This window comes from Bufo bufo, chromosome 4 (genome assembly GCF_905171765.1).
Source record: "Bufo bufo chromosome 4, aBufBuf1.1, whole genome shotgun sequence".
Taxonomy (NCBI): Eukaryota; Metazoa; Chordata; class Amphibia; order Anura; family Bufonidae; genus Bufo; species Bufo bufo.
The window spans coordinates 635,188,889-635,214,187 of record NC_053392.1 but is presented as its reverse complement, the minus strand read 5'-3'; the positions used below and the strand labels follow the sequence as shown (position 1 = coordinate 635,214,187).

General features: G+C 49.0%; 3 protein-coding genes across 3 annotated transcripts in view; 1 reads left to right on the top strand and 2 right to left on the bottom strand.

Moving 5' to 3' along the window:
* The window catches only part of LOC120999870, a 199,048-nt gene extending 178,240 nt beyond the window's left edge, over nucleotides 1-20,808 (top strand). Inside the window, exon 5 of the mRNA XM_040430920.1 lies at nucleotides 20,494-20,808. Within this exon, the coding sequence (XP_040286854.1) occupies nucleotides 20,494-20,808 (315 nt within the window). The remainder of the gene's footprint in view (nucleotides 1-20,493) is intronic.
* A 635-nt stretch (nucleotides 20,809-21,443) lies between these two features.
* LOC120999878 (histone H2B 1.1) lies at nucleotides 21,444-21,866 on the bottom strand. Its single transcript, XM_040430929.1, has one exon. The coding sequence runs from the start codon at nucleotides 21,864-21,866 to the stop codon at nucleotides 21,486-21,488; it is 381 nt and encodes a 126-aa protein (XP_040286863.1). The 3' UTR covers nucleotides 21,444-21,485.
* Nucleotides 21,867-23,549: 1,683 nt separating this feature from the next.
* On the bottom strand, nucleotides 23,550-23,861 carry LOC120999880 (histone H4). The gene has a single exon (XM_040430930.1). It carries the CDS (start codon nucleotides 23,859-23,861, stop codon nucleotides 23,550-23,552), a length of 312 nt encoding a protein of 103 aa, XP_040286864.1.
* Nucleotides 23,862-25,299: the final 1,438 nt, after the last annotated feature.

The following is a 25,299-nucleotide window of genomic DNA, read 5'->3' as shown; positions in this document are numbered from 1 at the left end:
GCAACGACCTTATCATCTGGGGTGTGCCAACATTGCCAACACACTCAGAGGTGGTCGCTTCATTGTGATACGCAAGCCCCTTCACCACAACAAGGTAATGATCACGAAGGGGAATTGACACTTGTATGTGCCTTTTTTTTTGTTTGGTTTTTGCAGCCACAGTGCAGCACCAGAGGCCAGAAAAATTAGGCATGTACACATGCCTGAAAAACTAGGTATTGTTACAGCCACTGCTGTAGTACTGTAGCAGCGGCCGGAAAAATTGATGTTTGTTTCGCAGGCAGAAAGTGCCCTAAAACATTGCGGCTTGAACCCTAGTTGGTGGCGGATAAGTCACGCAAGTCATCCGGCATGCAGAGATTAAATACAGCAGCGTGGGGACCATTTTTAGCCCAAGGCAGCTCCTCTCATCAGGCCTTTTTTAGTCAAATGCATCCTCCACTGTCAGTCCCTTCGGGATCCATGCCTCATTCATCTTAATAAAGGTGAGGTAATCTAGACTTTTTTGACCGAGGCGACTTCTCTTCTCAGTGACAATGCCTCCTGCTGCACTGAAGGTCCTTTCTGACAGGACACTTGAAGCGGGGCAGGCCAGAAGTTCTATCGCAAACTGGGATAGCTCAGGCCACAGGTCAAGCCTGCACACCCAGTAGTCAAGGGGTTCATCGCTCCTCAGAGTGTCGATATCTGCAGTTAAGGCGAGGTAGTCTGCTACCTGTCAGTCGAGTCGTTCTCTGAGGGTGGACCCCGAAGGGCTGTGGCGATGCGTAGGACTTAAAAAGCTCCACATGTCCTCCATCAACAACACGTCTGTAAAGCGTCCTGTCCTTGCCGGCGTGGTCGTGGTAGGAGGAGGATTACTTTCACCTCTTCCCCTGTTAGATTCCCGTTGTGCTGTGACATCCCCCTTATACGCTGTGTAAAGCATACTTTTTAATTTATTTTGGAACTGCTGCATCCTTTCCGACTTGCGGTAATTCGGTAACATTTCAGACACCTTCTGCTTATACCGGGGGTCTAGTAGCGTGGCCACCCAGTACAGGTCGTTCTCCTTCAGCCTTTTTATACGAGGGTCCCTCAACAGACATGACAGCATGAAAGACCCCATTTGCACAAGGTTGGATGCCGAGCTACTCATGTCCCGTTCCTCGTCCTCACTGAAGGTCTGTTCTTCCCCCCAGCCAGGTACAACACCACGGGTACCAGATAGGTGACAACGAGCACCCTGGGATGCCTGCTGTGGTTGGCCTTCCGCCTCCTCCTCAAAGCCACATTCCTCCTCTGACTCCTCTTCCTCAGACTCCTCTTCCAGCATTGCCGCAGGTCCAGCAAGCGATGCGGACAAGGCTGTTTCTGGTGGTGATGGTGACCACAACTCTTCCTCTTCACGCTCATCTACGGCCACAACTCTTCCTCTTCATGCTCATCAAGCGCATCACTGGCATGTTGTTTCGCCGCTGGATATCTGAAAACTGCGCCATGGCCGTGTATGAACGCCTGAAATAGCCACACACCTTCCTGGCCTGCTTGAGGACGTCCTGTAAGCCTGGGTACTTATGCACAAAGCGTTGTACAATCAGATTACACACATGTGCCATGCACGGCACATGTGTCAACTTGCCCAAATTCAATGCCGCCAACAAATTGCTTCCGTTGTCAAACACGACTTTGCCGATCTCCAGTTGGTGCGGAGTCAGCCACTGATCCACCTGTGCGTTCAGGGCGGACAGGAGTGCTGGTCCGGTGTGACTCTCTGCTTTCAGGCAAGTCAACCCCAAGACGGCGTGACACTGTCGTATCCGGGATGTGGAATAGCCCGTGGGGAGCTGGGGGGTGCAGTTGATGTGCAGCCAGACACCGCAGCAGAAGAGGACTCAGCCGAGGAGGTTATGGAAGAGGATGGAGTAGGAGGAGTAGAGAAGGTGGCAGCAGACCTGCCTGCAAGTCGTGGCGGTGTCACCAACTCCTCTGCAGAGCCACGCATTCCATGCTTGGCAGCCATCAGCAGGTTGACCCAATGCGCAGTGTAGGTGATATACCTGCCCTGACCGTGCTTTGCAGACCAGGTATCAGTGGTCAGATGGACCCTTGCCCAACACTGTGTGCCAGACATGCCACGACTTCCTTTTCCACAATAGAGTACAGGTTGGGGATTGCCTTTTGTGCAAAGAAATTTCGGCCGGGTACCTTCCACTGCGGTGTCCCAAAAGCTACAAATTTTTTGAAGGCCTCAGACTCCACCAGCTTGTATGGTAAAAGCTGGCGGGCTAAGAGTTCTGACAAGCCAGCTGTCAGACGCTGGGCAAGGGGGTGACTTTGCGACATTGGTTTTGTGGCGAAACCAACCTCGCCACTGGGTTTTGGAGAGGCCTGTTTACCAGCCTCTTGCCCTACGACTATGGCCCCGGGACATATTACCCTTCAAGAACAGTGTAACAGAACTATGCCGCATGTCTGGACTGTTAATAGGACCGAACGCGGTCAGCGGTGTATACTAAAGATTCTGTGGAGCTGGAATCGGATGCGCAGATACACGAACGCCGCTGACCCTTACCTTCTTCCATACTGAACTTTCAGCTCCAGAGACTAAGTCCCGTTCGAAGATGGGACTTAGTCGTTTTTCTGCATGAAATTGACCGACCGCACAGCCCAAATCTATGGAACTGTTTTGGGCAGGAAATTGTGCTTGCGGTCGGTCATAAAGGACTTCCACTGAACTTTTGATCCGCTGGAGGGATTTGTGTGATTTTTGGAAGTGTTTATGTTTGATGTATACGGAGTTTAAATATGTAATTTTTATGGAGATGGAATGTATGGTTTTAAAGTTATAGAGTATGTTTAAAAACTGTATTTTTACTGTCTGTGATAGTTATGTTAATCCATAATTATATCACAGACAGAAGGGAGGATTTTGTGTGTTTGGGTGGGGATTCCTGTCCTGTTGTCTCTCTGTGTGTATTGGCGATGTCCTTTGTCCTGAGAGATAATTGAATTACTTCTTGGTTGTCTCCAGGACAGAGGATATTGTGTATTCGTCTGCCTGTGATGATTGCATCAACCCACTGTGAGGTAATTCTATCACGGACAGAGGGGAGGATTTTGTGTGGGAGTGTCTGAGTGTATTGTACGTGGTTATTGGCTGTTTTTACAAAACCCTGGGGTGGTAACTTTGTTGGAAGATGTGTATAAAATGCTTGTGTGTTAAAATAAAGAGAGTTCCTGTTTTAACCCTCAATGTGAAGTGTCGTCTCATTCTTGGGGGGGGAGGATTTATGGTATGCTGTCCCAGTTTGACTGCTAGGAGTGTAAACCTATTCGTATGGTTCCTATTCAACTGTCTACAGCATTCATATGCTTGAAGAGGATATATATGCTTCTTCGGTTCGGTGATTGTGGTGTCTGCCAGAGTACTTGGAACCCTCAGGAAAACGCTAGGAGCATCGTCAACGGAGGTACCCAGTCGGGGTGCCAGGTGATCCGTTACAGGTTTCTTACGCTCAAACATTTCCTTGACAGACACCTGACTGTGGGAAGATGAGCAGGAACTGCTGAAGGTGAGAGGCGGAGTGGCGGGTGGTTGAGAGGGGGCAAGGAGGACAGCAGTGGTTGACGTGGCTGAAGATGCTGGACCAGGAGGAGGATGGTGGCTTTGAGTTTCTGTGCTACTTGTACTCATGTGTTGATCCCATAGGCATTTGTGATGTGAGATCATGTGTCTTCGCAAAGCAGTTGTACCTAGGTGGGTGTTGGACTTCCCACGACTCAGTTTCTTTTGGCACAGGTTGCAAATGGCATCGCTGTTGTCAGAGGCAGACACACAAAAAAATGCCACACTGCTGAGCTCTGCAATGACGGCATTCTGGTGGTGGCAGCAGCATGTGTTGATTGGCATGCTGTCTGGGTGACCCCGGGTGCCGATACATGCTGTCTGACTGTGCCACTAGCTCCTTGTGACGACCTCCCCCTGCTTCCAACTCGTCTCCTCCTCCTCTCTGTCTCCCCATCTGAACTTTCCCCCTCTTCTTCTTCTCTTCGAGCGGGCACCCACGTGACATCCACGGACACATCGTCATCATCAACCGCTTCACTTGTATCTGACAACTCAGCAAAGGAAGCAGCAGCGGGTACAACATCATCATCATCACACCGTACGTCCATGTGTGTAATGCTGCCTGACTGAGACATATCCCTGTTATCTACATCCTCTGGCAATAATGGTTGCGCATCACTCATTTCTTCCAACTGATGTGTAAATAACTCCTCTGACAGATCAAGTGAAGCGGCTGTGGTGCTAGTGTTGGTGGTGGCGGCAGGCGGGCGAGTGGTAACGTGAGAGGTGCCCGAAGCTGAGCTGGAGGAGGATGGTGCGTCAAGGTTCAGAGCGGAAGCTGTAGAAGATTGGGTGTCCTGTGTTAGCCGGTCAACTATGTCCTCAGAACTTTTCGAGTTCAGGGTACGTGGCCTCTGAACACTGGGCATTAGTCTAGGGCCAAAGGAAATCACAGCACCACGACCACGACGGCCCCTGCGGGGTGGCCTGCCTCTGCCTGTCATTTTTTTTAGATTAGTTTAGTTGTACTATGCGTGCAAGCTACTGTGCCACCAGATATGAGTGGCACTGTGCACTGGCAGAAGTTGGCAGAGTAGACGCTGTAGGCCTGACACACACGCTTGCAGGCAACTGACTGCTATTATTTTACAGTCAAATTTTTTTATATTTTTTTTATGCAAGCTACTGTGACACCAGATATGAGTGGTGGCACTGGGCAAGTGGGCACAGTATACGCTGTGAGCCTGACACACACGCTGGCAGAGATCAGATGAGTCTTTCAGGACTGTAGTGGACACTGAATACACTGGCCTAGCTATCGATTTCCCTATTAAATCAGCAGCAGCTGCACTGTCCCTCCTCTCACTAAGACTGCAGCTTCCGAATGATTCCGAAATGGATGCTCTCCAGGAGGTGGGAGGGAGGGTCTGCTTCTGATTGGCTGGAATGTGTCTGCTGACTGTGAGGTACAGGGTCAAAGTTTACTCAATGATGACGAATAGGGGGCGGACCGAACATTGCATATGTTCGCCCGCCGCGGCAAACGTGAACAAGCGATGTTCGCCGGGAACTGTTCGCCGGCGAATAGTTCGGGACATCTCTACCTACAGGTGAGCGAACCCCATAAAACATTGTAGTGAGGGCCTACAGCTGAGCAGACCGTATGGAACATTGGAGGTGAGGGCCTACAGGTGAGCGAACCCCATAAAACATTGTAGTGAGGGCCTTATGGTGAGCGAACCCCATAAAACATTGTAGTGAGGGCCTACAGCTGAGCAGACTGTATGGAACATTGTAGTGAGGGCCTACAGGTGAGCGAACCCCATAAAACATTGTAGTGAGGGCCTTATGGTGAGCGAACCCCATAAAACATTGTAGGGAGGGCCTACAGCTGAGCAGACCGTATGAAACATTGGAGGTGAAGGCCTACAGCTGAGCAGACTGTATGAAACATTGGAGGTGAAGGCCTACAGCTGAGCAGACCGTATGAAACATTGGAGGTGAAGGTCTACAGGTGAGCGAATCCCATAAAAAATTGTAGTGAGGGCCTACAGCTGATCAGACTGTATGAAAGATTGGAATGGGGGCCTACAGGTGAGTAAACCCAATAAAACATTGTAGTGCGGGCCTACAGCTGAGCAGACCGTATGAAACATTGGAGGTGAGGGCCTACAGTTCAGCGAACCCCATAAAACATTGTAGTGAGGGCCTTATGGTGAGCGAACCCCATAAAACATTGTAGTGAGGGCCTACAGGTGAACAGACCATATGAAACATTGGAGGTGAGGGCCTACAGTTCAGCGAACCCCATAAAACATTGTAGGGCCTACAGCTGAGCAGACCGTATGAAACATTGAAGTGAGGGCCTAAAGTTGAGCGAACCCAATAAATCATTGTAGTGATGGCCTTATGGTGAGCAAACCCCATAAAACATTGTAGTGATGGCCTACAGCTTAGCAGACCATTTGAAATATTGGCGGTGAGGGCCTACAGGTGAGCGAACCCCATAAAACATTGTAGTGAGGGCCTACAGGTGAGCAAACCCCATAAAACATTGTAGTGAGGGCCTACAGGTGAGCAAACCCCATAAAACATTGTAGTGAGGGCCTACAGGTGAGCAAACCCCATAAAACATTGTAGTGAGGGCCTACAGGTGAGCAAACCCCATAAAACATTGTAGTGAGGGCCTACAGGTGAGCAAACCCCATAAAACATTGTAGTGAGGGCCTATAGCTGAGCAGACCGTATGAAACATTGTAGTGAGGGCCTACAGCTGAGCAGACCGCATGAAACATTGGAGGTGAAGGTCTACAGGTGAGCGAACCCCATAAAAAATTGTAGTGAGGGCCTACAGCTGATCAGACTGTATGAAATATTGGCGGTGAGGGCCTACAGGTGAGCGAACCCCATAAAACATTGTAGTGAGGGCCTATAGCTGAGAAGACCATATGAAACATTGCAGGTGAGGGCCTACTGCTGAGCAGACCGTATAAAACTTTGAAGTGAGGGCCTACAGGTGAGCAAACCCCATAAAACATTGTAGTGAGGGTCTTATGGTGAGCGGTAGTGAGGGCCTACAGCTGAGCAGACCTTATGAAACATTGTAGTGAGGGCCTACAGGTGAGCGAACCCCATAAAACATTGTAGTGAGGGCCTACAGCTGAGCAGACCGTATGAAACATTGGAGTAAGGGCCTACAGGTGATCAAACCCCAACATAAAACATTGTAGTAAGGGCCTTATGGTGAGCGAACCCTGTGAGGGATTGCACCTTCATTTTGTATCCTGGATTCCATTTTACTTTGCTGGTTTATTTTAGGTCAGAATTGAGAATTGCTGAGCTGTGTGTATTTAAGACAAACAAAGTTAATTGCTTATTAGTAGGGTTGAGCGAACCCGAACTGTAAAGTTCGGGTTCGTACTGAACTTTAGGATTTGTGTAACTGTCTGACCTTAGAAGCCATCATAGCCATGCCTACTATTGGCATGGCTGTGATTGGCCAGAGCAGCATGTGACCCGGGCTCTATATAAGCTGCAGTCACGTAGCGCTGCACGTCCCTCTGCTGTTACAAGTGTAGGGAGAGGATGCTGCTGCTGTGAGGGAGAGAATAGGAGAGAATCTAACTCAGCGATCTACAGACAAATAGTTGTGTGGGTGCAGGGCACAAATCGTTTTACCCTGCCCTGAGCCCATTGACCAAAAAAAAAATAACTTTTATCCATCTGTTAGTTAGGCGGGCGGCAGCCATTTTATGCAAGCTCAGTGCACCAGCACTGCATCTGTGCACCAGCACTGCATCTGAGCTTTTGTGACATTCTAATCCAAGCTTGAAAAACTCCACTAATAATCTGGTTGTGAAAAATCACCCTTTTTGGGCAATATACAACATCTGGTGCATTTGCAGGATTAGTCAGTGTGCAATTTTAACTAGAAATACAGGCATATTTTTTTTTTTTTAAAAACACCCTTTTTGTGCAAAATACATTATTTTACATCCCTAGCTGCATCTGGACGTGTGAAATTCAAACGTTATATATAGCTTTCATATTCTGTTAGTAAAAAACCCAACTTTTTTGGCAATCTACAACATCTGGATTAGTCAGTGTGCAATTTAAGCTCGAAATACACCCATCATTTTCTGGGGTTTGAAAAACACACTTTTTGGCCAAAATACACAATTTTACAGCCCTTGCAGCATCAGCACGTGTGAAATTCCAGGGTTATATACTTGTCACGGGGGACAGGATACCAGATAAACAGAAAATAAACTAACAAGTGTCTAGGCGAGAAGCTGGGGATCAAAGTCACCTCCTGACAAATCCCTACCAGCTGTCCTTATACTTCTATGCCCACGTTCAGACCCTGAAGGTGGGAATAACGGGTCCTCGTGCCTGGGCTGAAAATTCCCTAAAATCCCTAAGATGGTGAAAGGGGGATAGAGGCAGCCTGCTCCCTCAGAACCTGGAGGGGGCAGGCGTCTCTCTAACAGCCTAGACAGCCAACCACAAGAAAACAAAAACGTATCTTTTCTGAGCAGGAACAGCAAATCCTTCCTTCCTTTCTTTCACAGAGCCAGACAGAAGCTATAACCCGCACAGGACACTGGGAGTGGGTGTAATTTAAACTCAAACCAACGACCCCACCCAGTGCACCTGAAGGGAGGCGGATACAGCTCAACTCCAAAACAAAACAAAAGGCTACTGTGGCGGAACCTGCCTCGCCACTGGGCATTGGAGAGGCCTGGCTGCCCGCCTCCTACCTGCTGACTATGGCCCCTGGTGATTTGGTACGTTTGAATGCAATATTTGGGCATGTGGTATTTTATATTGCTGCTACTGGCCCTTTAATGGCCATCCGTGGACATGTCTGACTTTTAGGAACAATGCCCCTTTAAGACTGTGTAGCAGATTGCATTCAGGCTGTCTTAAATACTATGTATGTTATTATGTGTTCGGTTAAATTGTATATGTGCATGCCAGGGTTCAAGTTAGTCCATTACGTTTGGTAATTGTATTTTGTGGATTGCGTCTGAGACAATGCTTATTGTGTTGGTTAATTACATCTCAGACAATGCTCAATGTGTTTTGTTTATTGCGTTACAGACAGAGGCAGAGGGAAGGGGATTTTGTGTACAATTGCTGGGAAGGTTTAAATACTGTAGATACATATGATTGGATGTTTTTGCAGAGCCTGTGGGTGGTACCATTGTTGGAAGATGTGTATAAATCAATGCTTGTGTTAAAATAAAGGGAGTTCCTGTTTTAACCCTCAAGGTGAAGTGTCGTCTCATTCTTGGGGGAGGATTTATTGCATGCTGTCCCAGTTTGACTGCTAGGAGTGAAAACCTATTCGTATGGTTCCTATTCAACTGCCTACAGCATTCATTGCTGGGAGAGGATTTATATGCTGGTTCGGTGATTGTGGTGTCTGCCAGAGTGCTTGGAAGCCTCAGGAAAACGCTAGGCGCATCCGTAAAAGGAGGTACTCAGTCGGGGTGCCAGGTGATCCGTTACAGCTACACACGTGCTGCTAACCTGGCAGACCTCCGCACATAGCCTGAGCAGGGCATGACAATACTGCTGTCATATTCAGTCATTAAACAAACACCCGTTAGGGCAAAAAAAGTTTATTTGGCAGCCTTTGCTGCATATGTCATTGTGGGATACACCCTTTATATATATTTGGGTTATATTCAGATATTTGAAATTCCTCCATTTGGTGCACATACTAAATGGTAAAACACTGGGTAACACTGACATGGAAAAGGATCTAGGAATTTTTATAAACAGCAAACTAAGCTGCAAAAACCAGTGTCAGGCAGCTGCTGCCAAGGCCAATAAGATAATGGGTTGCATCAGAAGGGGCATAGATGCCCATGATGAGAACATAGTCCTACCACTTTACAAATCGCTGGTCAGACCACACATGGAGTACTGTGTACAGTTCTGGGCTCCTGTAAACAAGGCAGACATAGCAGAGCTGGAGAAGGTCCAGAGGAGGGCAACTAAAGTAATAACTGGAATGGGGGGACTACAGGACACTGAAAGATTATCAACATTAGGGTTATTCACTTTAGAAAAAAGACGACTGAGGGGAGATCTAATTACTATGTATAAATATATCAGGGGTCAGTACAGAGATCACTCCCATCATCTATTTATCCCCAGGACTGTGACGAGGGGACATCCTCTGCGTCTGGAGGAAAGAAGGTTTGTACACAAACATAGAAGAGGATTCTTTACTGTAAGAGCAGTGAGACTGTGGACTCTGTACTGTAAGAGCAGTGAGACTATGGACTCTATACTGTAAGAGCAGTGAGACTATGGACTCTTTACTGTAAGAGCAGTGAGACTATGGACTCTTTACTGTAAGAGCAGTGAGACTGTGGACTCTGTACTGTAAGAGCAGTGAGACTGTGGACTCTGTACTGTAAGAGCAGTGAGACTGTGGACTCTGTACTGTAAGAGCAGTGAGACTGTGGACTCTGTACTGTAAGAGCAGTGAGACTGTGGACTCTGTACTGTAAGAGCAGTGAGACTGTGGACTCTGTACTGTAAGAGCAGTGAGACTGTGGACTCTGTACTGTAAGAGCAGTGAGACTGTGGACTCTGTACTGTAAGAGCAGTGAGACTGTGGACTCTGTACTGTAAGAGCAGTGAGACTGTGGACTCTATACTGTAAGAGCAGTGAGACTATGGACTCTATACTGTAAGAGCAGTGAGACTATGGACTCTTTACTGTAAGAGCAGTGAGACTGTGGACTCTATACTGTAAGAGCAGTGAGACTATGGACTCTATACTGTAAGAGCAGTGAGACTATGGACTCTTTACTGTAAGAGCAGTGAGACTATGGACTCTTTACTGTAAGAGCAGTGAGACTATGGACTCTATACTGTAAGAGCAGTGAGACTATGGACTCTTTACTGTAAGAGCAGTGAGACTGTGGACTCTTTACTGTAAGAGCAGTGAGACTGTGGACTCTTTACTGTAAGAGCAGTGAGACTATGGACTCTTTACTGTAAGAGCAGTGAGACTATGGACTCTTTACAGTAAGAGCAGTGAGACTATGGACTCTATACTGTAAGAGCAGTGAGACTATGAACTCTTTACTGTAAGAGCAGTGAGACTATGGACTCTTTACTGTAAGAGCAGTGAGACTATGGACTCTTTAATGTAAGAGCAGTGAGACTATGGACTCTATACTGTAAGAGCAGTGAGACTATGGACTCTATACTGTAAGAGCAGTGAGACTATGGACTCTTTACTGTAAGAGCAGTGAGACTATGGACTCTGTACTGTAAGAGCGGTGAGACTATGGACTCTTTACTGTAAGAGCGGTGAGACTATGGACTCTTTACTGTAAGAGCAGTGAGACTATGGACTCTTTACTGTAAGAGCAGTGAGACTATGGACTCTTTACAGTAAGAGCAGTGAGACTATGGACTCTTTACTGTAAGAGCAGTGAGACTATGGACTCTGTACTGTAAGAGCAGTGAGACTGTGGACTCTGTACTGTAAGAGCAGTGAGACTGTGGACTCTGTACTGTAAGAGCAGTGAGACTGTGGACTCTGTACTGTAAGAGCAGTGAGACTGTGGACTCTATACTGTAAGAGCAGTGAGACTATGGACTCTTTACTGTAAGAGCAGTGAGACTATGGACTCTTTACAGTAAGAGCAGTGAGACTATGGACTCTTTACTGTAAGAGCAGTGAGACTATGGACTCTGTACTGTAAGAGCAGTGAGACTGTGGACTCTGTACTGTAAGAGCAGTGAGACTGTGGACTCTGTACTGTAAGAGCAGTGAGACTGTGGACTCTGTACTGTAAGAGCAGTGAGACTGTGGACTCTATACTGTAAGAGCAGTGAGACTGTGGGCTCTTTACTGTAAGAGCAGTGAGACTGTGGGCTCTTTACGGTAAGAGCAGTGAGACTATGGACTCTATACTGTAAGAGCAGTGAGACTATGGACTCTGTACTGTAAGAGCAGTGAGACTATGGACTCTGTACTGTAAGAGCAGTGAGACTATGGACTCTGTACTGTAAGAGCAGTGAGACTATGGACTCTTTACTGTAAGAGCAGTGAGACTATGGACTCTTTACGGTAAGAGCAGTGAGACTATGGACTCTTTACTGTAAGAGCAGTAAGACTATGGACTCTATACTGTAAGAGCAGTGAGACTATGGACTCTATACTGTAAGAGCAGTGAGACTGTGGGCTCTTTACTGTAAGAACAGTGAGACTATGGACTCTTTACTGTAAGAGCAGTGAGACTGTGGGCTCTTTACTGTAAGAGCAGTGAGACTATGGACTCTATACTGTAAGAGCAGTGAGACTATGGACTCTTTACTGTAAGAGCAGTGAGACTATGGACTCTTTACTGTAAGAGCAGTGAGACTATGGACTCTATACTGTAAGAGCAGTGAGACTATGGACTCTATACTGTAAGAGCAGTGAGACTGTGGACTCTGTACTGTAAGAGCAGTGAGACTGTGGACTCTATACTGTAAGAGCAGTGAGACTATGGACTCTTTACTGTAAGAGCAGTGAGACTATGGACTCTTTACAGTAAGAGCAGTGAGACTATGGACTCTTTACTGTAAGAGCAGTGAGACTATGGACTCTTTACAGTAAGAGCAGTGAGACTATGGACTCTTTACTGTAAGAGCAGTGAGACTATGGACTCTTTACTGTAAGAGCAGTGAGACTGTGGGCTCTTTACTGTAAGAGCAGTGAGACTATGGACTCTATACTGTAAGAGCAGTGAGACTATGGACTCTTTACTGTAAGAGCAGTGAGACTATGGACTCTTTACTGTAAGAGCAGTGAGACTATGGACTCTATACTGTAAGAGCAGTGAGACTATGGACTCTATACTGTAAGAGCAGTGAGACTATGGACTCTTTACTGTAAGAGCAGTGAGACTATGGAACTCTCTGCCTGAGGAGGTGGTGATGGTGAGTACAATAAAGGAGTTCAGGAGGGGCCTGGATGTATTTCTGGAGTGTAATAATATTACAGGCTATGGCTACTAGAGAGGGGTCGTTGATCCAGGGAGTTATTCTGATGCCTGATTGGAGTCAGGAAGGAATTTTTTATTGCCCTAAAGTGGGGAAAATTGGCTTCTACCTCACAGGTTTTTTTTTTTTTTGCCTTCCTCTGGATCAACTTGCAGGATGACAGGCCGAACTGGATGGACAAATGTCTTTTTTCGGCCTTATGTACTATGTTACTATGTTACTATGTTATATATTTAATTGAGGCCTAGTGTGGGTCAGGGCGTGTGAGATACACCCTGTATATACAGGGGTTATATTCTTCTATTAATAAAACACCCTTTTTTGGGCAAAATACACAATATTTCCGCCCTTGCAGCATCAAGACGTTTGAATATGACAGCAGTATATAACCCTGGAATTTCAGTTATTAAAAAAACACCCGTTTTGGCAAAAAAAGTTTATTTGGCAGCCTTTGCTGCAGATGTCATTGTGAGATATACCCTTTCTATATTTGGGTTATATTCAGTTACTTGAAATACAGCCATTTTGTGCACAAACGTTTAATTGAGGCCTAGTGTGGGTCAGGGCGTGTGAGATACACCCTGTACATACTGTCGTTCTATTCTACTATTAATTAAACACCCATTTAGGGAAAGATCCTAAATTCTAGAAATATGAGGAGAGCGTCAAATAAGGGACGTGGCCCAGGTCGTGGTGCTGCTGGTGGAGCTCCTGTTGCAGGGAGAGGACGTGGTCGATCTGTACCAGCTACACGCACAAGTAAAACCCCTTCCTCAGGTGCGAGTAGGCGACAGAACCTGCAGCGGTATTTGGTCGGGCCTAATGCAGCTCTACGAATGGTGAGGCCTGAACAAGTACAGGCGATAGTAGATTGGGTGACTGACAGTGGATCCAGTTCCTTCACATTGTCTCCCACCCAGTCTCCTGCTGAAAGACCACAGTTGGCACCTGCAGCCGATGTCCATCAGTCTTTCACCTCACCCCCTTGCAAATCAGCCAAGCAGTCTGAGCCCCAAGTCATGCAGCAGTCTCTTCTGCTTTTTGATGACTCTGTTAGCCGGGTTTCCCAGGGCCGTCCACATAGCCCTGCCCCAGAAGTGGAAGAGATTGAGTGCACCGATGGCCAACCACTTATCTTTCAAGATGAGTACATGGGAGGACCATCGCAGCACGTCTCGGATGATGACGAAACATAGGTGCCAACTGCTGGGGCTTTCTGCAGTCTGCAGACCGACAAGGAAGGCAGGGGGGAAGACTGGGTGGAAGATGATGTGGAGGACGATGAGGTCCTCTACCCCACATGAAATCAAGGTCATGCGAGTGACCTATGTAGTTTGGAGGAAGAGGCGGTGGTCGCACAGAGGCGGTGGTCGCACAGAGCCACCAGCACAGCAGAAGAGGGAGCAGGGTGCAAAAGCGGAGCGGCCGTCCTCTAGACAGTACGCCTGCTACTGCCCACCGCAGCAAGGGACCGAGCACACCAAAGCCAGCTCCAAGGAGTTCCCTGACGTGGCAGTTCTTCAGACAATGTGCTGACGAGAAGACACGAGTGGTTTGCACGCTGTGCAATCAGAACCTGAAGCGAGGCATAAACGTTCTCCACTTGAGCACAACCTGCATGACCAGGCATCTAAGTGCAAAGCACGAGCTGCAGTGGAGAAGACACCTCAAAAACCAAGAAAGGTCTCTGACTCCTCCTGCTTCCTCTTCTGCTGCAGTCGTGGCCTCTTCATCCACCTCTGGAGTGACAGTGCCACCTGCCACCCCGCAGAGGATCTGCAGACAACACCACCACCTGGGTCACCAAGCATCTCCACAATGTCCCACGGAAGCGTACAGCTCTCCATCTCCCAAACGCTGGAGAGGAAGAGGAAGTACCCCCCTACCCACCCGCCATCCCTGGCCCTGAATGCCAGCATTTCTAAATTACTGGCCTTTGAAATGCTGTCATTCCATCTGGTGGAGACGGAGAGTTTTAAAGGCCTTATGGCGGTGGCTGTCCCACAGTACGTGGTGCCCAGCCGCCACTACTTTTCCAGGAGAGCCATCCCTTCCCTGCACAACCAAGTGGGGGACAAAATCAGGTGTGCACTGCGCAACGCCATCTGTGGCAAGGTCCACCTGACTACGGATACGTGGACCAGTAAGCACGGTCAGGGCCGTTATATCTCCATAACAGCACACTGGGTAAATGCAGTGGCGGCTGGGCCTGAGGCGGATAGCAGTTTGGCGCATGTCCTTCCACCACCGAGGATTGCAGGGCGCTTCAGTTTGCCTCCTGTTGCTTCCTCCTCCTACTCCGCTTCCTCATCCTCTACCGGCTCCTCATCCGGTCAGCGTAACCCCTTCACCACCAACTTCAGCACAGCCAGGGGGAAACGACAGCAGGCAGTGTTATAACGTATCTGTTTGGGGGACAAACCCCACACCGCGCAGGAGCTGTGGACGGGCCTTGAACAACAGACCGACGAGTGGTTGGTGCCAGTCAGCCTCAAGCCTGGTGGTGTGCGATAATGGGCGGAATCTCGTAGCAGCTCTGGGACTAGCCGGTCTGACGCACATCCCTTGCCTGGCGCATGCGCTGAATTTGGTGGTGCAGAGATTCCTTAAACATTACCCCGACATGTCAGAGCTGCTGCATAAAGTGCGGGCCGTCTGTTCGCGCTTCCGGCGTTCACACCCTTCTGCTGCTCGCCTGTCAGCGCTGCAGCCTATCTTCGGCCTTCCCGCTCACCGCCTCATATGCGACGTGCCCACCAGGTGGAACTCCACCTTGCACATGCTGGACAGACTGTGCGAGCAGCAGCAGGCCATAGTGGAGTTTCAGCTGCAGCACGCACGGGTCAGTCGCTCTGCGGAACAGCAACACTTCACCACCAATGACTGGGCCTCCATGCGAGACCTGTGTTCCTCGTTGCGCTGTTTCGAGTACTCCACCAACATGGCCAGTGCCGATGACGCCGTTCTCAGCGTTACTATCCCACTTCTAGGCCTCCTTGAAAAAACGCTGCAGGCGATGATGGAAGAGGATGTGGCACAGGAGGAAGAGGAGGAGGAAGAGGGATCATTTCATAGGGTTTCCAGCCAGTCATTCCCAAGTGGCTCCGAGGGTGGGTTCCTGCACCCACAAACCCAAGGTACACAATTGTCCAGCCAGGGCACAGTTCTGGAGGATGAGGAGGTGGAGATGGAGGAGGAGGAGATGGAGGAGGAGGAACCATGTTCACAGCAGGGTGGCACCCAGACCAGCTCCTGGCCATCACTGGTGCGTGGCTGGGGGGATACAGAGGACACAGACGATACACCTCCCACAGAGGACAGCTTGTCGTTGTCTCTGGGCAGCCTGGCACACATGAGCGATTACATGCTGCAGTGTCTCCACAACGACCGCCGAGGTGCCCACATTCTAACTTGTGCTGATTCCTGGGTGGCCACGCTGCTGGATCCCCGTTACAAGGACAACGTACCGTCCTTAATTCCCTCACTGGAGCGTGATCGTAAGATGCGCCAGTACAAGCGCCCGCTGGTAGACGCGCTGCTGGTGGCATTCATTGTCCCCATTGACTTCAATGCGGTTTGGATTCGGGGTCAAGTTCGGGTCCCGAACTCGAACTTTTTTGTGAAGTTCGGCCGAACTCGAACATCCAGGTGTCCGCTCAACTCTATTTGTCACTAAACATTTTGGAAGGAAAGGTGAGTTCTCTCAGGGGTATCTGTGCCCCCCGCCGCACCGAGCACCCGCTCTGGCCGGGCAGGAAAGCATGTCCATGGAAAACTCGCCCAGTTGGGGCCACACATCAAGTTTGCATGCCCAGAAGTCCAGGAGATCTTGGATCATGGGTTACAGGGTGCAGTCCAAGTATGTCACCACCTGCTGGTTCAGGTTCTGCTGGATGTCCTGCTGCTGGAGCTGGGTGGTTTCTTCAGAGGGCGGCTGAAGAAAGCTGCTCATTATAGACGGAAGTTGATGCATGTGATGCTGGTGATGCTTCTATCCCCCCCCCCCCCACACACACACAACAGCCCCCCCAGTAAGACCTTAATGAGGACCGCCTGGTAATATGGAGGCTGTACTATAGTGTGAAGGCTGAAATCTGTAGGCTGTAATATAATGTGGAGGCTGTAATATAATATGGAGGCTATAATGTAATGTGAAGGCTATAATATAATATGGAGGCTGTAATATCATGTGGAGACTGGTAATATGGAGGCTGTAATTTATTGTGGAGGCTGTAATATAATGTGGAGCCTGGTAATATGGAGGCTGTAATATAATGTGGAGCCTGGTAATATGGAGGCTGTGATATAATGTGAAGCCTGGTAATATGGAGGCTGTAATATCTTGAGGAGGCTGTAATATCATGTGGAGCCTGATAATATAGAGTCTGTAATATTATGTGGAGGCTGTAATATAATATAGAGGCTGTAATATAATATGAAGGCTGTAATGTAATATTGAGGCTGTAATTATAATGTGGAGGCTGTAATGTGAAGGCTGTTATATAATGTGGACGCTTGTAATGTAATGTGGAGGTTGTAATATAATTTGGAGGTTGTAATATAATGTGGAGGCCGGTAATATGGAGGCTGTTATATAATGTGGAGTCTGTAAGATGAATGCTGTAATATCATGTGGAGGCTGGTAATATGGACGCTGTAAAATTATGTGGAGGCTGTAATATAGTATGAAGTCTGTAATATCATGTGGAGGCTATAATGTAATGTGGAGGCTGTAAATAAGGAGGCTGTAATATAATGTTGAGGATAATAATATAATATAGAGGCGTTAATATAATGCAGAGGATATAATGTAATTTACAGGCTGGCAATATGGAGGTTGTCAATTAATGTGGAGGCTGTGATGTAATGTGGAGGCTGTAACATAATGTTTAAGCTGTGATGTAGTTGTGATGTAGAGGCCGGTAATACAGAGGCTGTAATATAATGTGGAGGCCAGTAATGTAATATAATATGGAGACTGTAATGTAGAGGCCGGTAATATGGAAGCTGTAATATAATGTGTAGGCCAGTAATGAAATATAGAGGCTGTAATGTAATGTGGAAGCTGGTAGTATGGAGGCTGTAATGTAATGTGGAAGCTGGTAGTATGGAGGCTGTAATGTAATGTAGAGGCTAGTTATATGGAGGCTGTAATGTAATGTAGAGGAAGCACCAAAAAAACAACTATATCATAAATATCTCGCATGGAGTTATTCGTATTATCACCTACACAGCTCAGAGAGCAACCACACAGAGTAATTCTAATTAATTATTCTCTATTAGATATCCAACATGGTAGATGGAATATCAGTTATAAAACATATACAAAAGACAGTGCATACTGGGAACAGATCGGTGTTACAATAAATGTATAAAAACAGAGTACGCTCCAAACCAATAAGGGGCTAGTATCCCCCCCCGTACACAGTGGCGCAGTATCAGCTAGGTGGGGCGCATGTAGCAATGAAGGCATCCAGAGTAACATACACCAACACTCCAAACATTTAGGGGAGTGTAAGCCTGGATGCCGCCCACAACCAGCGGAGACTGCAGGAGATAAGGGGGGAAAAACACTAAATACCTACTGACCCTGGTCTGAAGCAGCCGCCCACCGATCGTTTCACAAAGTGCTTCCTCTTGGGGCCTACTGAACTACTCCATACTGACCTCCTATATACTCCAGACATCTGCATTCATCCAATCAGCACACACCTACTCAGCTTTCCATGATTGATCAAATCAGTTACTCCTGGCCGTGGGGAACATGGCCAACCAATCGTCAGTCGTGTTCAGTCTCGTCATCAGTCACCTGATGGTATCGGCACCGCCCACCTCTCTCTCCAGGTCATATTGCGGCACCGTTCAATCCTTTGTACCTATCCTCTCACTCTACCTCCGCATCGCTCCCCAAGGTTGCATAAATTAGATCCCCGGTGGTGCTCGGATGATCCATTGCCGTCACGCGATCCGTGGAAACATAGTGGTAGTACAGAGGGTGACGTCACTCTCTGGCGCCATCGGCTGACGTAGCCGAGTCATGACGCGGATCGCGTGACGGCAATGGATCATCCGAGCACCACCGGGGATCTAATTTATGCAACCTTGGGGAGCGATGCGGAGGTAGAGTGAGAGGATAGGTACAAAGGATTGAACGGTGCCGCAATATGACCTGGAGAGAGAGGTGGGCGGTGCCGATACCATCAGGTGACTGATGACGAGACTGAACACGACTGACGATTGGTTGGCCATGTTCCCCACGGCCAGGAGTAACTGATTTGATCAATCATGGAAAGCTGAGTAGGTGTGTGCTGATTGGATGAATGCAGATGTCTGGAGTATATAGGAGGTCAGTATGGAGTAGTTCAGTAGGCCCCAAGAGGAAGCACTTTGTGAAACGATCGGCTGTTTCAGACCAGGGTCAGTAGGTATTTAGTGTTTTTCCCCCCTTATCTCCTGCAGTCTCCGCTGGTTGTGGGCGGCATCCAGGCTTACACTCCCCTAAATGTTTGGAGTGTTGGTGTATGTTACTCTGGATGCCTTCATTGCTACATGCGCCCCACCTAGCTGATACTGCGCCACTGTGTACGGGGGGGGATACTAGCCCCTTATTGGTTTGGAGCGTACTCTGTTCTTATACATTTATTGTAACACCGATCTGTTCCCAGTATGCACTGTCTTTTGTATATGTTTTTTAACTGATATTCCATCTACCATGTTGGATATCTAATAGAGAATAATTAATTAGAATCACTCTCTGTGTGGTTGCTCTCTGAGCTGTGTAGGTGATAATGTAATGTAAAGGCTAGTTATATGGAGGCTGTGATGTAATCGGGAGGCTGAATATATGGAGGCTGTAACATAATGTTTAGGCTGTGATGTAATGTAGAAGACGGTAAAATGTTGTCTGCAATGTAATGTGGAGGCTGTAATATAATTTGGAGTCTGTATGTAATGCAGAGGCTGGTAATATTAAGGCTGTGATGTATTGTGGAGGCTGGTAGTATGGAGGCTGTAATATAATGTAATGTGGAGGCTGGTAGTATGGAGGCTGTCATATAATGTGGAGGCTGTGATGTAATGTTTAGGCCGTGATGTAATGTAAAGGCCGGTAATATGGAGTCTGTAATATAATGTGGAGGCCGGTAATTTAACATGGAGACTGTAATGTAGAGGCCGTAATATAATGTTGAGGATGATAATATAGAGGCTGTGATGTAATGTGGAGGCTTTAAATATGGAGGTTGTAATATAATGTTGAGGTTGATAATATAATATGGAGGCTGGAATATAATGTGGAAGCTGTAATATTATATGTAGGCTGTAATGTAATGTAGAGGCTGTGATATTATGTGGAGCCTGGTAATGTAATATGGAGTCTGTAATGTAGAGGCTGGTAATATTGAGGCTGTAATAGAAACATAGATGTAATATGGAGGCTGTAATATAAGGTGGAGGCTATAATGTAATGCAGAGGCTGTAATAGAATGTGGAGGCTGGTAGTATGGAGGCTGTAATGTAATGTAGAGGCTGGTAATATGGAGGTTGTAATATAATGTAGAGGAAGATAATGTAATATGGAGGCTGTAATAGAAACATAGATGTAATATGGAGGCTATAATGCAGAGGCTGTAATAGAATGTGGAGGCTGGTAGTATGGAGGCTGTAATATAATGTGGAGGTTGATAATATAATATAGAGACTTTATTTTAATGTGAAGGATATGATGTAATTTACAGGCTGGTAACATGGAGGCTGGAAAATGAAAACCACCAGCACTTCTGAGCTCAGCCAATCAGAGCTGGAGGGCGGGGCCTGGAGTTCAGGAACAGCCCCGCCCCCAGTTCTCCTTCAGGTCCGCCCATGCTCCATATAAAGGAGGGCTCTGGGCTGAGCAGTCACTGCTCTCTGCTCCTCACACCTAGAAGATGTCTGGTCGCGGTAAAGGAGGGAAAGGGCTCGGGAAAGGCGGCGCCAAGCGGCACAGGAAGGTGCTCCGTGATAACATCCAGGGCATCACCAAGCCTGCCATCCGCCGCCTAGCTCGCAGGGGAGGCGTCAAGCGCATCTCCGGCCTCATCTATGAGGAGACTCGCGGGGTGCTGAAAGTCTTCCTGGAGAACGTCATCCGGGACGCCGTCACCTACACCGAGCACGCCAAGAGGAAGACCGTCACCGCCATGGACGTGGTCTACGCGCTCAAGCGCCAGGGCCGCACTCTCTATGGCTTCGGGGGTTAATGCTGCCGCCGCCTCCTCCGTCCTCACAGCACAAAGGCTCTTCTCAGAGCCGCCCACATCTTCCCGGGGAGGAGCTACAATTCCACTCAGGGGTTAACACCGCCCGCACATCAGGGGATCAGCGGCGCCCTGTGCTCAGTACAGCCGGAGGTCTACATTACAGAAACCCCCCAATAATCTGTGTAAATCCCGAGCCCCGGGTGTTCTCCACCGCAGCTACGAGACGAGCTGTGCTCGGAGACTGAGGGGTTAATACGTCCCGCCAATGAGCGGCGCTGGTACAGGTCACATGACCGGCTCCTCCTGTAAATCAGCAGCTCAACTATAGGCGGGAAATTCAAATGAGCGACGAGATCCTGAGCTCTCCCAGCCAATAGCAGAGCTCTGGACCCCGCAGCCGTTATGTGCCCGTAGGAGCCTCGTCCTCCTGCACTGAGCGGCCGCACAGCCTCTCTCCAGGGAGCGCCACACTGAGGAGGATGATGGGAGTAGTGATCGGACATGGAGGAGGAGGATGAGGGGAGCTTGTAGTGTAACTTCCGATAGCGTTACCGCATCTCATCTAGCTGACAGGGAGGAAAACCGCAGCCACTGTGAGAACGGGGAGACCCGGGAGCAGCTCCGCTGGAGACAGGGTGGGGGCTCTGAGAAGAGCCTTTGGGTCCGGAGAGCGGCGCTCACTTGGCGCTGGTGTACTTGGTGACGGCCTTGGTGCCCTCGGAGACGGCGTGCTTGGCCAGCTCTCCGGGCAGCAGCAGGCGCACGGCGGTCTGGATCTCCCGGGAGGTGATGGTGGAGCGCTTGTTGTAGTGAGCCAGGCGGGAGGCTTCCCCTGCGATGCGCTCGAAGATGTCGTTGACGAAGGAGTTCATGATGCCCATGGCCTTGGAGGAGATGCCGGTGTCGGGGTGGACCTGCTTCAGCACCTTGTAGACGTAGATGGCATAGCTCTCCTTCCTGCTCTTCCTCCGCTTCTTGCCGTCCTTCTTCTGAACCTTGGTGACGGCTTTCTTGGAGCCCTTCTTGGGCGCTGGGGCGGACTTGGCTGGCTCGGGCATTCTGACGGAAGACAAGATCTCGTCTGTTCTCCTCCTGCCACCGCGGCGGTATTTATACACGGGCCATGCAAATGAGCTGCTGCTGACTGCGCGCCGATCTACTGGAGGAGAGGGTCACGTGGTGTCTCCACTGCTCCTAATTGGCAGCCTCACATCCATCCAGCTGAGCCGGCGGGCGGAGTAAATAGAGGGGCGGGGCTCACATCCATTCATCTAAGCCGGGGGCGGAGCAAATAGAGAGGCGGGGCTCACATACATCCATTCAGCAGAGCAGGAGGGCGGAGCGGCAGGAGGGGTGGTGCTCACAGCCATCAATTCTGCTAAACCGGGGGGCGGAGCATAACTCACATCCATCCATTCAGATGAGCCGGGGGCGGGGGCAGAGCTCACATCCATCCATTTAGCTGAGCCGGGGGGCGGGGCTAGCAGCTCTCTTCAGTCTATCAGGCCTCGCTGCTCGGCTGATAACCGCCCCTCACTGCGCCCCGCCCCCTGCTGGTAGTGATGCCGCCGCTGAGTGTACTGTGCGTGCAGGGGGGTCGTGCGCTCTATCCCTGGACACCAGCGCAGCGATGGAGCCGCTCTTCTCCGCACAGTGAATACGGGACTGTTCTCCCCTCCTCCGGTAGGACGGTCGTGGGGAGCGGGAGAAGGCGGCCACTGACGGGTTAATACTGAGCAGGCTATGGGGGCGGAGCTACAGAACAAGTACGTTACAGTGATTGGCTGATCTCTGGCTTTTGGAATTCCCGCTCAGCGGCCGTGGAGGAGCAGTCCATTACACACAGGGGACGAACCCTCTACAGCAGCAATGTCTGCCCGTACTCGCAGCAGGTCAGGAGCGGTAAGTGCCCCTGTGTGTAATGGACTGCTCCTCCACGGCCGCTGGATTCTGACCGGACTGTAATTAAGCGGGAATTTCAAAAGCCAGAGATCAGCCAATCACTGTAAAGCACTTGTTCTATAGCTCCGCCCCCTTCTCTCTGCGCTGGTGTCCGGGGATAGAGCGCACGGCGGGGCTCACATCCATCCATCCATCAGATCACTACTCCCCTCATCCTCCCGAGTATACGATCACTACTCCCCTCATCCTCCCGAGTATACGATCACTACTCCCCCCATCCTCCCGATCAGTGGTCTATAATGAGGGAATAATCCGCCTCGGACATGAGGCTTCCATGTATTCACACAATGCGGCAGCTCCGTCCTAGAGAAGGTGGGGGCTCTGAGAAGAGCGGGGGGCGGAGACAGCAGGAGGGGCGGGGCTCATATCTATTCATTCACTGAGCCGGGGGGCGGAGCAGCAGGAGGGGCGGGGGGCGGGGCTCACATCCATCCATTCAGATGAGCCGGAGCTTCTCCACGGCCGCTGAATTCTTACCGGACGGTAATTGAGCGGGAATTTCAAAAGCCATGGTACTAGTTCTATAGCCCCGCCCCCATAGCCTGCTCAGTATTAACCCGTCAGTGGCCGCCTTCTCCCGTTCCCCACGACCGTCCTACCGAAGAAGGGGAGAACAGTCCACTATTCACTGTGCGGAGAAGAGCGGCAATTGTCCGGCTCTCCGTCCCCTGATGGGCGGGCGGTGTTAACCCCTCAGTGGAATTGTAGCTCCTCCTCCCCGGGAAGATGTGGGCGGCTCTGAGAAGAGCCTTTGTGCTGTGAGGACGGAGGCGGCAGCATTAACCCCCGAAGCCGTAGAGAGTGCGGCCCTGGCGCTTGAGCGCGTAGACCACGTCCATGGCGGTGACGGTCTTCCTCTTGGCGTGCTCGGTGTAGGTGACGGCGTCCCGGATGACGTTCTCCAGGAAGACTTTCAGCACCCCGCGAGTCTCCTCATAGATGAGGCCGGAGATGCGCTTGACGCCTCCCCTGCGAGCTAGGCGGCGGATGGCAGGCTTGGTGATGCCCTGGATGTTATCACGGAGCACCTTCCTGTGCCGCTTGGCGCCGCCTTTCCCGAGCCCTTTCCCTCCTTTACCGCGACCAGACATCTTCTAGGTGTGAGGAGCAGAGAGCAGTGACTGCTCAGCCCAGAGCCCTCCTTTATATGGAGCATGGGCGGACCTGAAAGAGAACTGGGGGCGGGGCTGTTCCTGAACTCCAGGCCCCGCCCTCCAGCTCTGATTGGCTGAGCTCAGAAGTGCTGGTGGTTTTCATTTTCCAGCCTCCATGTTACCAGCCTGTAAATTACATCATATCCTTCACATTAAAATAAAGTCTCTATATTATATTATCAACCTCCACATTATATTACAGCCTCCATACTACCAGCCTCCACATTCTATTACAGCCTCTGCATTACATTATAGCCTCCACCTTATATTACAGCCTCCATATTACATCTATGTTTCTATTACAGCCTCCATATTACATTATCTTCCTCCACATTATATTACAGCCTCTACATTACATTACAGCCTCCACATTACATTACCAGGCTCCACATAATATTACAGCCTCCACATTACATTACAGCCTCCATATTACATCTATGTTTCTATTACAGCCTCCATATTACATTATCTTCCTCAACATTATATTACAGCCTCCATACTACCAGCCTCCACATTCTATTACAGCCTCCATACTACCAGCCTCCACATTCTATTACAGCCTCTGCATTACATTATAGCCTCCATATTACATCTATGTTTCTATTACAGCCTCCATATTACATTATCTTCCTCCACATTATATTACAGCCTCCATACTACCAGCCTCTATATTACATTACAGCCTCCATACTACCAGCCTCTACATTACATCACAGCCTCCATATTACCAGCCTCTACATAACATTACAGCCTCCATACTACCAGCCTCTACATTACATTACAGCCTCCACATTACATTACAGCCTATATATAATATTACAGCTTCCACATTATATTCCAGCCTCCATACTACCAGCCTCCACATTCTATTACAGCCTCTGCATTACATTATAGCCTCCACCTTATATTACAGCCTCCATACTACCAGCCTCCACATTCTATTACAGCCTCTGCATTACATTATAGCCTCCATATTACATCTATGTTTCTATTACAGCCTCCATATTACATTATCTTCCTCCACGTTATATTACAGCCTCCATATTACCAGCCTCTACATTACATTACAGCCTCCATACTACCAGCCTCTACATTTCAGCCTCCACATTACATCACATAATATTACAGCCTTCATATTACCAGCCTCTGCATTACATTATAGCCTCCATATTACACCTATGTTTCTATTACAGCCTCCACATTCTATTACAGCCTCTGCATTATAGCCTCCACCTTATATTACAGACTCCATATTATCGTCCTCTAAATTACATCACATCCTAAACATTACATTACAGCCTCCATACTACCAGCCTCCACATTACATCACAGCCTCTACATTATATTACAGCCTATATATTACCAGCCTCTGCAT